This window comes from Bidens hawaiensis, unplaced genomic scaffold (assembly GCF_021521415.1).
Source record: "Bidens hawaiensis isolate Kalapana, Puna unplaced genomic scaffold, B.hawaiensis_p1.1 tig00028432_1, whole genome shotgun sequence".
Lineage (NCBI taxonomy): Eukaryota > Viridiplantae > Streptophyta > Magnoliopsida > Asterales > Asteraceae > Bidens > Bidens hawaiensis.
In genome coordinates this window covers 95,793-108,317 of record NW_027494634.1, presented here as the reverse complement: position 1 = coordinate 108,317, position 12,525 = coordinate 95,793, and the positions used below count along the sequence as shown (strand labels likewise).

The 12,525-nt window shown below is 37.9% G+C and overlaps 2 protein-coding genes across 2 annotated transcripts; one reads left to right on the top strand and one right to left on the bottom strand.

Moving 5' to 3' along the window:
* The first annotated feature begins 2,955 nt into the window (after positions 1-2,955).
* LOC143576942 (putative pectinesterase/pectinesterase inhibitor 34) lies at positions 2,956-6,411 on the top strand. The gene is made up of 3 exons (XM_077060915.1): positions 2,956-3,867; positions 4,733-4,872; positions 5,714-6,411. Exons 1-3 carry the CDS (start codon positions 2,960-2,962, stop codon positions 6,409-6,411), a joined length of 1,746 nt encoding a protein of 581 aa, XP_076917030.1. The 5' UTR covers positions 2,956-2,959.
* Positions 6,412-7,693: 1,282 nt separating this feature from the next.
* On the bottom strand, positions 7,694-11,052 carry LOC143576941 (uncharacterized). Its single transcript, XM_077060914.1, has 5 exons — positions 10,624-11,052; positions 10,351-10,539; positions 9,604-9,633; positions 8,393-9,472; positions 7,694-8,284 (listed from the first exon to the last, which is right to left on the bottom strand). Exons 1-5 carry the CDS (start codon positions 11,050-11,052, stop codon positions 7,733-7,735), a joined length of 2,280 nt encoding a protein of 759 aa, XP_076917029.1. The 3' UTR covers positions 7,694-7,732.
* Positions 11,053-12,525: the final 1,473 nt, after the last annotated feature.

Below are 12,525 nucleotides of genomic sequence, written 5' to 3'. Positions count from 1 at the left end.
ACCGTTCCAAGGTGTTGGAGTATTAATAGCCGAAGGTAGGTTTCCAAGCAGGCACAGCCGGCTGAATAGTATTCCTGTTCTACCAACTGTGGGCTACGCACGTGCCATGCCGGTGGTTGGTGGGTAGGCAGCGGCTGATAGTGACCAAGCCGGCTGTGTACTATTCCTTTTCAACCAACTGCAGGCTATGGACGTGCCCCGACAGGGGTTGGTGAGTAGGCAGCGGCTGATAGTGACATTAAGTACTAGAGCATGCTGCTCGTCTTACTGTTTGTCAGTGAGCTGTCGCAACTTTGGTCAGATCTTTTGTCCATACCTCGTCAGGTACAGTACAAAAGATCTTCCAGTATCGTACGGACTGGCTCATTTGGGCGGGAGTTTTCCCGGCTTTGGGCGGGAGTATTCCCGGCTTTGCTCATTCCTTCTTCAGGTGACATTACTGAATTATTTTGAGAGTTAAGTGCCTTGTGCGTGTAGCCTTGCTGTTAGTGCGGGTAGCCTTCCCTGATGGCTAGTATCCGCAGCTGCGGGAACAGGCGGAGTACGTTACCATTGGGAGGCTTTTCCTGCGGGAACAGCTTGCGTACTGCGCGTAAGGACGTCATCTCTCTGAGCGTGGTGGGTCCTGCAGATCTAGTTGGTCTTTGCGCAGACGTCCCTTTTAGGGTGAGTCTTGCAGGTCCAACTGCGCAGACGTTCCTGTTTAAGGTGAGTCTTGCGGGTCCAACCGCGCAGACGTCCCTATTCAAGGTGAGTCTTGCGGGTCCAACTGGGCTCTGCTGGGACCTACCTCTTCAACGAGCTAGCTAGCTAGGGTGAACGAGCTGTACGTCACCTATTGAATACTCTTATGCTACAAATGTAACATGTTGTTGATTTTTTCTTCATGGTAAACATCTGCCTCCTCCTCCTAATTACGTGTTAACTACATATATACTCTTTTCTCTCCTTCCCTTCGGGTCCATATATATATGTTGAAAATTACGCTTCACCATATATACCTAGCTAGCTCCCGGCATGACATGTTGCCATACAATTTTATTGTTTATTTTTTAAATTTCTAACACATAATGACTAATGTGGTGATTTTGCATACCAAATTAGCACGATTATTTGAGCTAACCTAAATTAACCAGTTATATGATTTGAGGTCACCCAATTAACCTGCACGGACTTTTTTTTTATCCTCTAGTAAATATCAAAAGGTTGCCCATTAAAACCCTTAAAATATTATAAAATTTCCTATCGTGGTCTTTTCTCTAAAAAAATGCAAACCAATTTCAGTCACATATGCTAACTCTTCCTACTTGCATATTTTGCATTGCTTACAAGCACCTAATCGGATTAAGAGCATGTAGACTCAATCAAATAACGAGGCCGGATGCACATTTTCAAACCCTGAAACTAGTAGACGTAGACAAGGACCATTCGTGCAAGTCGTCCTTCCACGGTGGGATCAGCCAACTATATATAAGAAAAGAAAGCTCAAACCATCTATCAACAAAATTCAATGTTTGGTTTCAGCTTTTATGTTTGTATTCTAATGTATATTTGGTAATATATCTAACAACATATGTTATGTTTGTATTCTCAGTTCTCATTAATTTCGGTGTCTCTTAAACTTGCTAGTCGGTGTTTACGGATAAATGACCACGTTATTTGTTAAGATAGATAGCGGTCCCTAGCTAGCTAAATTTGGTGGATTGCTCGACCACCGCCTTTAGCCACACGTAACCACTCTTCGCCTCCACGTAAGTGGTAGGACCTTCAATGTTGGATTCATTCAGGTGAATTTACTATTATAATTAATTAGTTAGATAAATATATTTGGTGAAAATGATGCATCGATCAACCACTTTGTTGCCTGTCAGATATATATGACGTGTTGTGTTATGCTTTCTTTTTTTCTTTTTTGGTTTGGGAACGATAAGCAAACATGATAGAAACTTTTATGCCTTTTCTCCTCTCTTTTCAAATATACAAAAACAAACACAAAGTTTTGCCGACAATTGGTTTGAAAAACTTTTAGTACGTCGGTCTAAAATAAAGCAGATTTAACCGCTTGGTTTATGTGTATATATGTTGTATTGCTTTAACCCGAGTAAACAAATCAAACACTTAAATTTCTTTTAAAAGGAATATATACTCTAGTAGCTTAACTAGGGTCTATTTGCTTAGTGCACAAGGAATTAAGGAGAAGACCAATGCAATTTAGTAATTAGTTAAATTTGTTAAAAGGTACCACGACATGATGTTGATGACCCGGAGATAGATAATCTGATGCTTAGGAGATAAAAAAATAAAATATTCCTACGTCCTCTTTTTTAAGGGAATAATTGGGGCAAACAAAGTGAGTTTTTGTTAGTCCCAAATTTGTTGAGCAAGTGTAATCGAAAGTATATCCTCTACAGAAATTAACATTTTTATAAAAAAATGATCGTTACTTGTTTATTCAACGCAAACCATCTTAACTTTTAAGCTCTTAGATTTGCATTTCTAGCGGCAAAATCATGTGGATGCTAGGACCTCAATTTAATCGAATATGCACATCTAATTTCTTCGTATTTTGGTTAGGGTTATACGATGAAATTGGTTTTATTATAAGGCCTTTTATGAGAGAAACAGCAGGAACAATGACGAGACTTGGAATAAAAAGTTATAAAAACAAAAGATAAGAATTAGAAAATAAAATAAAGTAAGAATAGTGTTACATTACATTTACATGGGCAATTTAAAATTGAATAGTGGAAGGTATTTGAAGTGTTGATATATATTTATTTATTAAAAATAAAAATGAAGAAAAGAAAAGAATGGATAATTGGGGTGCCTGCCAGTAGTTGCCACCAGCTAAGCCTTCCGACATCGACTTCACAACAACTACTGCTGCTGACCACCATATATACATACATACATACTCCTACACTCCCATCCATCATCACCCAACCTTAATTCACTCACAATGGAATACGGCAGGCTTGGCAAGTACCAGCCGGGTAGAAACCGACCCGACGCCCCATTAAAACCACAAGACTACCCGACACCCCCCATTTCCAAACTTAGGCTTCTCTCCCTCTTCGCTTTTGCTCTCATTATCGTTTCCCTTGTGTCGGTGGGCCTTGTCGTTCGTTACCGAACCCACGGACCTGGATCTATCCATCCCCGGCCCACGGAAGCCATGTCACGAGTTTGCAGCCAGACTCGTTACCAGAACCTGTGCTTAAACTCGCTAGCAAACTTCCCGGGGTCCTCTGGCGCGTCGGACAAAGACATGATCCACATTTCGGTGAACATGACGCTGCAGCGCGTGGGGAGGGCGTTGTACACGTCAGCCGAGATCAGCAACCTTCAGATGGGCACACGTGTACGCTCCGCTTACGAGGACTGCCTTGAGCTCCTTGAGGACTCCGTGGACCAGCTCACACGCTCACTTTACTCCGTAGGTCCTGGAAGTAAAAGAGGATCGACTCAGGATGTGATGACGTGGCTCAGCGCGGCGCTGACGAATCAGGACACGTGTACGGAGGGGCTGGCGGAGGTGGAGAACGGTTACGTGAAGCAGCAGATGGATGAGAAGCTCAAGGACTTGTCGAAGCTGGTGAGTAATTGTTTGGCGATATACGCGGCGGCGACTGACGGAGATGATTTCAATGGAGTGCCGATACAGCACCGCCGGAGGAGGTTGATGGCGTATCCTGAGTGGTTGAGTCGGAAGGAGAGGCGGTTGCTGCAGATACCGGTGGCCGGAATGAAAGCTGATATAGTGGTGTCGAAGGATGGCAATGGGACGTGTAAGACGATTGCCGAGGCCATTAAGAAGGCGCCGGAAAATAGTACTCGACGGATCATAATCTGCGTAAAGGCCGGAAGGTAAAAGATATTAATGCGGTAAAGTTTGATAATAATAATAATAATAAATAGCTAGAATAATAATAATTATTATTATTGCATTAAAACTTTTAAACTAAGTATAAAAACAAATTAGTAGATTAACAAAAATTATCACTACTAAAATGTTGTAGATAATAATGATTAATTAAATTATAGCATAATAACTCGAGTTATTTATATGTTTTTTTTTACGTTAAAAGCTGTTGGTATATGATTTTAACATAAATACCATATTCGTTCACCTTGTCAATAAAATTAAAAACTTTTCATGCTTTCCCTATTACACATTTAGGAAGCAAGATAAAACGCGTTATTTCCTTTTTGAAAATTTATTCACGTGCATTCAATATTATTTTCTTAAATATTCTAGAGGAGCTCCAATCAAGTGTTTCTTTGTGAAACATAAGATTATAATAACTTTTAGTTAGTTATAATTTTACTCCAATTTTAAGATAGTGATCTAGAAGTAGATGCCAAGTGTAAAAATGTGGAAGGCTTTGTTAATTAAAAAGTCTCCTATCCTACTTTAAAAACATATGTAGCAGGAGGGGAGATAGGGGCAATCATGGGTTGTTTTTGTTGAATGTGATTATTATGATGATTATGTAGATAGATAGTAGATTTTGTTAAGTAAGTTGGAAGTAATAATTATGCAATAAGTGTTAACTAACAAATGCTACGTAATTTTTCTTTTCTTTTCTTTTAATATTATTATTATTATAAGGTGGGTGTGACGTATCAAGAAATCTTGAAATTCTTTTGTAACGAATTAAAGTGAGTTTGGACGTGGACGTAATCTTGTATGTGATGGATAGTAACTGTTTGAATCCTTAATAATTATTAGGTACGAAGAAGATAATCTAAAAGTGGGAAGGAAGAAGACGAATTTGATGTTCATAGGGGATGGAAAGGGTAAAACGGTGATTACTGGAGGAGTAAATGTAGTGGTTAATAATGTCACTACTTTCCACACTGCCTCTTTCGGTAATTATTATTCTTTTTTTCTTTTTTGACCCTATTTCTCTTTTTGTCATTTTTATCATTTTTTGGATCAAAAAGTAAAAAGTAGCAGGCTAGACTACTTATGGGCCCATTTTACATTGAGTTATTATAGAATAAACAACATTTAATTGAAGAATTATTATAGTATAAACAAAATTTTATGATAATACACTCCTATTAATATATATTTTCTTTTTTCTAAAGATTAAATATTTATTTTTATGATTTAACATAATATCATGAAAAAAGAAAACAAAAATGAAGAAAATTCTTGTGGGGGTGGATGGAAACTGAACATAATATTATAAAGGAAGCCGGCCAGTCACATTATTTTTGTGGGGGTGGGTTTCCAATGGATGGTCAAAGTTTTTAAATCAACACCCACCCCTTCCTTCCATTCTTGTCTATTAAACCCGTGTAAATTAAAGTTGGTACGGTGTTATCATTTCTTTATAACCTTTTTATTGCTAATCCATAGATGCTTAAATATTGTTAAGTGGTTTAACCTTTCTTATTGAATGATTGGTTTTGAAAACTATAACCTAAGTTTAATTGAATGGACATTCAACTCAATTCAAAATAAAATGGACACCACATGTTTGATTAAAAACTAATAAATGTTTTTTCTATTCTATTGAAACGAGCACATATATATTGATTGGCAACAAAAAACCTTTTTCTAATAGCGATGGATTGATATTAGTAATTTATTCATTATTAAATGTTATCAGATTCTACATCTTTAATTAATATGATTCTATGAATATTTATCCAACTAAAAAACATTCTACATTTGTCTTGTCTTGTAAATTTCCGAAAACAGCTGCCACCGGTACTGGCTTCATTGCAAGAGATATGACCTTCGAAAACTATGCCGGCCCTTCCAAACACCAAGCCGTGGCTCTGCGTCTTGGTGCCGACCGATCGGTTGTGTACCGTTGCAACATCATCGGGTATCAAGACACGTTATACGTCCACTCGCAACGCCAGTTTTTCCGTGAATGTGATATATATGGCACGGTCGATTTTATTTTTGGCAATGCTGCCGTCGTGTTTCAAAACTGCAGCATGTATGCAAGAAAACCAATGCCTCTCCAAAAGGTAACTATTACCGCTCAAAACCGGAAAGACCCGAATCAAAACACGGGAATCTCGATCCACGCGTGTCGGCTTCTTGCCCAACCGGATATGGAGGCGGCCAAAAGTAGTTTTTCCACGTATCTTGGGCGGCCGTGGAAGCTTTTCTCACGGACCGTGTACATGCAAACTTACATGGGTGACCACATCCACCCTAGGGGCTGGCTAGAGTGGAATGCAACATTTGCACTAGACACATTGTACTATGGTGAGTATATGAACTATGGGCCAGGTGGAGCCATCGGTCAGCGGGTCAACTGGCCGGGTTATAGGGTCATTACTACGACAGTAGAGGCAAGCCGGTTCACAGTGGGTCAGTTTATATATGGATCGTCATGGTTACCTTCGACTGGAGTTGCGTTTTTTGCTGGTCTATCTGAATAACAACTCTTTTTACTAACATTGAAAAATATTTGTGGATTTATTATATTTATAGGTGGTAAAAATAAACAAAAACATGCATGTAAAACCCATGTTAGTTGCAACCAAATTAAACATCGTACCACAGTATGAATTACTTGTATAATGTGTACGCCCATTTAATTAATATTTTGATCGGGTCAAGATTCTAATAAATAGTAGGTAGATTTGTCAAAGATCATGTTCTTATGGTCCCCATATTTTTTGTCCGCTATTTATAATATAATGTGATCAATAATTTAAATGCAACGTTAAACTAGTTGTGGCATTCTGCTTTGATTGAAATTTTGAATATCAACCGGATTTAGGTGTCTGTTTCTATAACGGTGTTTACTTTCAAAGGTGCTATTATATCTAGCTCTCTATTGTAATCGGATCCTTTATGTAATAGCTTTCACAATTAACTATGCATCATTAAAGTAAACAAATTAATAATGCATCATGTTTAATTACAAAGCATTCTTATTCTTAAAACAATGATTGCAATTCTTCTATGTAAAGGAATTCAGGAGACTGTAAAATGCATATATATTAACCAGTTAATGATTATGGGTGAGGGGCCTTTGAATTGTTGAAACTAATGTCATATTAAAGAAATTGACGGTAAAGGAATTTTCTATTTCTCTTAACATATCACGATATAAAACCCAAACAAAATAACTATATATATGCTTGCTTCTTCACTATAAATACTAACTTGCTTGAAAGATACAAAAGTATTAAACTGAAATGAAGACATATTATTATTAAGTACATGCTGTTTTAACCGTCCATAAAGGCATAAATCCTTGTTAACTATGCTTGGAAAAAACTAAAATATAAGAGAAAAAAGCAACCCAATAATTTAAGAAATGTCTTTGTTGAAGTTTTAAGATAAAAAAAAAAGTTATAAACAACTTGAAATGTTTACAACCTCCACACATTCTCTAGTCCTCTAGTATAATTTTTGAAAAATAAAATAAGTATAAATAAAATATTTGAATAACGATAAGAGTGGCTGTGACATTAAATGGACAAGTGTGGTTGAAGGACAGACCCACCACGCCACTTGCAACTGGATTTTAAGTTGTCTTACACATCACAACACCATCAGCATACTATCACATCTTTAGGATTCATACATCATTTATTTTGCTAAAACCTTTAAAACTTGGTCCAGTTATTTTTTGCACCGAGCGTATCCGCAATCGTTTTATTTTAAATTATTGTGTAGGATGCAGTTAACAAGAAAGGGGAAAAAAAAAAGATATACATGACAAAAAAGAAAAAGGCTAGTACCATTCCATCATAAACTCCTCTGAATAAAGTCCCAAATTCTTTCTTCCATGTATAGCCGATCCTTAAGAGGGCGAGGCATATGCCGTGCATCAGGGAATATCAGCAACTCGTAAGCCTTTCGAGCTCCCACCAATGCGTTGAGGAGCCTAGCAGTATGCCTAAAATGCACATTCTCATCAATCAACCCGTGAACCAGCAGCAGCTTCCCCTTCAGCCCATCCACATGCTTCATCACCGACCCATATGAATACCCCAATTTGTTGTCTTCAGGCATACCCATGTACTTTTCTGTATAAAACGAATCGTACCCGTCCCAGGCAGTCACAGGCGCACCAGAAACAGCACACTTGAAAACATCAGGAAATCTTGAAAGAGAGATGGCAGAGAGGTATCCACCATAGCTCCAACCGTACATTCCAATTTCCCCTGCTTTTGCCAGCCCTTCTTTCACCAGCCACTCTGCTCCAGCAACCTGATCCTCAGCATCAAAACGTCCAAAGTTGTGCTTCAACGCACCTTCAAATGCTAGCCCTCTTCGCGAACTACCCCTGTTATCCATCTGAATACCAACATATTATTAATTTCATCTAATTCAAACTTAAAAAGATAAATTATTATAAATTATAAATACAGGGAATCTATCAAGATTTAAATGTTGAGGGCTAACCTTCCACACTAGGATGCCTTTACTTCTAAGAAACTGAGCTCGCATATCAACTGTGTTGGCCCAAGAATCACTGACAAGCTGTGCCCCAGGACCACCATACACAGAAATCATAGTTTTGTAGGGAGGGGGCCCAAACTTTTCCTCCTCAGGTTTATATAAAGCCCCGTATAAAGCGGTACCGTCTTTTGCTTTAATTGGAAAAATCTTTGGAGGCTCAAGTTGCAGCTTCTTAACTCTTGGGATTGTAGACGCCTGTTGCTCATAAAGAGGCATAATCAGGCTTCCATCATGCAAGGAGCAAAGTGATACTGTTGGAGGTGAATCCAGAGACTCATGAACATCTACAAATTTCTGCATTTGATGATCAAGCACAACAGAGTGTTTTCCTTTACCATGGGTCAACTTCACTGGTGTTGCGACATCATACTCTGGGAACAGTTCTGCCCGGTACATATGACGCTCGAGGGGGCCGCCTAGAGTTCCAGTGAAATATATAAAATTTGAGGCTTCATCTACCCCCACAATCTGCTCTACCATCCAATCACCTTGTGTAATCGGTCCAACGCAGACCCCATCTTCATCATGCAGATATAGATGTCTAAATCCTGTTTTTTCACTAGCCCAAAGAAAACTGTTTCCTTTATCCAAAGGTGTGAAACAATCATGTAGGTTGACCCACGTGTCATGTTCTTCGACCAAGATACATTTTCCTTGGCCTGTTTTAATATCAAATTTGATGAGCTTCAGCTTGGTATGAGACCTGTTTAATACCTGTGCAACGAGAGTATTTCCATTAATCCAGTTGACTCTGGCCAAATATTCATCATCAAAGTTCGACCCGCAGCAAAGATCCATCCAAGTCACGGGTCCCCCAATAACGGGAACGACCCCGAGAAGAACCTTTACATTTGTGGCCCCTGCAAAAGGGTAAGCATGCTCTTCCTGAGCCTCTGAACCAACAGTACTTTTACCCTGGTGCATGATTCTGTAAAGAGGTATATCTGATGAATCCACTTCTGTAAATGCTATGTATTTACTGTCTGGTGACCACCAGTAACCATTCTTTCGCTCCATTTCTTCCTACAGTTTGCAAATTTAGAGTCACTTATCATTTCTAACTATAATAGCAAGCTTTGTGATGGAGTTTGACTAATTGCCTTCAATAAATATAATGGTTATGTGTGTGGACGGATGGAACAAGAATATCTCACCTGTGCAATGTACTCAGCAACAGCATGCGTCTGTGATAAACAACAAAAAGTTAATGGCATGCCTATCTTGAACAAGCTAATCAAAATGATAAAATTTTGCTAACAATGTGCAGTAAAACAAATATAAAAATCCTTGTTAGGAAGCATATTTAACTATGAAACATATATCTCCTTCAAAATATTTGCTTACGTGCACACAGATTTTACCCCATGTCATTATTCTTAGCAAGGGGTTACACACAAGTTTGTGCATATATTGACATAAAACGCTTTTTTTTACCCTATAACTTAGTGCTTGCTGCTTACTGCTTATGACCCTATTATATTACAACTCTCAAAGTATATACAATGAATACACCGAATGAATCTGATAATTCAAGCCAGTAGGATCAAATAATCAAAATTTTGAGTATTAGTTTTATACTAGCTGGCTAGCTGCAAAAAAGTGATTATCAAAGGGTAGAGTAATTACTAAAATACGATTATTTTATTCATTAACAAAAAATCTAGCAAACACATCCAACACCGTCAAATGCAGTTATAACAACTTCAAGCAACACCTAGTCTGGATATTCCTAATCAGCGGACACATCTAAAACATCGAGTGCAAAGTTATCAGACATTATTACCATCACTAACAGCTAACTGCATGATCGTTAATCAAAAACACCATGATATGGTATGGTACAAATGCATTGTTAATGCTAATAACCTAAATGTGCTCATGCGGCTATGTGCACAACTAACCTTGGTAGTCCCGTTAGCACCAGACGTCAATCGTTTAGACCTGTTGTACAAAAGATCTAATGCATTGAGTTCATGATTCTTAACATAAGCAAGCATAGTGCCATCTGGTGACAAATGAGGATCAACAATTGGGGAGGAATCGGCAGGAAGCTTAAGCTGTGGTTGCGAAGAACGGTCCATGAAATATATCTGAGCAAAGACATAAATAAATAAATAAACTTTCACGTAATTTAGTGATAATATATGACAGGGCAGACGAGTGAGTATACGAACCCCTGCAGGCAAAGGCACCATAATGGTGGTCTTTTTGGAGGTTGTGTTGAGCCATTCATAGCGCGTGACTCCCAAACCGCGTTCCCTTGCTCTTTCTCTCCTAAACCTCTCTTCTTGTGATAAATTATCCTCGTCAAGGCCGCCATCGGGAGGAGTAAAAAACAGGTCTTGCTTACAAGTGGTGAGATCAAAGACGAAGACTTTTCGGTTCAGAGTTTGATCGGGACTAAGCAAGTAGGATATAAGATTATCATCCGGACTGAAATTAACGGAAGTTGGAGCATCATAACCGGGTAAGGGGTACTGCACTATTTGCTGAATAGAAAAAGGATCAATATCAATACTATTAGTAGTATGACTATCTGTTGGAGGCATATTGCAATTGGAGTATTTTAGCTTCTTCTTCCTTTTGTTTTCAGCAGATTGCATCACAGTTGGCGTGTTTAGGAAAGCATTGAGCTCAATAGCATGGGCCTGCAATTGGAGTGAATGTGAGTTAATCGAATCGAATTGAAAACCCTACTAAAACGCTTATCAATCAAATCAAATGGTGTGGTTAAATAAATAAATAAGTATGCAAGCAATAACCTTGGTAAAGATGAAGGGTTTGTGATCGGCCGACGGTGACACAAGATTTAGATTAAAAGTTGAAAGACTCGATAGTCAAACACTTCTTTCCCCAATTTACATTATATACTTAACTAGTTACTTGCATGATAATGAGTCGGATTTGGGTCATTTTATGTATTCTGAAATCCATTTCTGATTGTGAAAGCCCGTTAGGTTTTAACAGGGTACTTACCCGTCGGGTTTCATAAAGACACTCATTGAATATACCCGGACCAAAGCCCGTCGTGTTTCTACGGGTTTTGACAAAATATAAATATAATTAATCGATTGCAAATAATTATTACCATAAAAATAAAATGCCTCCAATAATTACCATAAAAAAGTTTTAACAAATATAGAAAAAAAGTTATGTCGGGTACATCGGGTAAACAGGCCAACATTATCGGGTATATTACAATCCCAAACTCGTTCCACACCCACAAAAATTTCAAAACTAATCTCAAACCCTACCGGGTCAGGTATTACCCGTCTGAATTATTCGTGTTTCCCATCGAATTCAAGTTTCACTGCCATTCCTAGTTTAGCAACTCAACTCGCGTGGTTGTGTACCATACGGATGAAGATTAAAAAAAATACATGAAGATATGAAACAATTTAAATATCTAATTTTATATGATAGTGTTTCTTTTATCATAGAAAACACATAAGCATAGATACAAGAGTTTCTTCTCTTTCTTGTTCTTTTTGTTGGTGTCATGTGTTTGCAAATTATTACTCCTAATCCTCAACTTCAGATCTTGTAACAAAACTCGGGAGCCTTAGTGTCGTGTTCCTGCCCACAAATTAGATATTAACATATTATTATAGGTGTTATTAGCGCGTCAAGGAAAAGTTTGAAGAATCAAAAGGACTTAAGGGGGTGTTTGAGTGAGCTTCTAAAACCTGCTTATTTGCTTTTTGAAAAACTTAAGGTTCCAAAATCTTTAAATTAAAGCTTTTCAAAAAGTAAATAAGCCAATAGCAAGTTTTAGAAGCTCACCCAAACGCCCCATTATTAATTTTTAAAAGATTTTAACAATAATAATACAGTATGCAAGATGTATATAGTTGTGACCTACTGTTAAACTAAGACAAAGATTAAATACTGTTATAGTTTGATAATAAAACGGTATCATATGGGAACGCTAACTCACATCAAGTACGGAAGTGTCATGTTCTTTATTAGGGAAGGATTTTTTTTCTACCGATTGTTTCCACTCCTCTTCATCTATTCTTCCATCTCCTTTAGTATCTGTGTCATTAAATGTATTGTCTACAATAACTTCGATAATA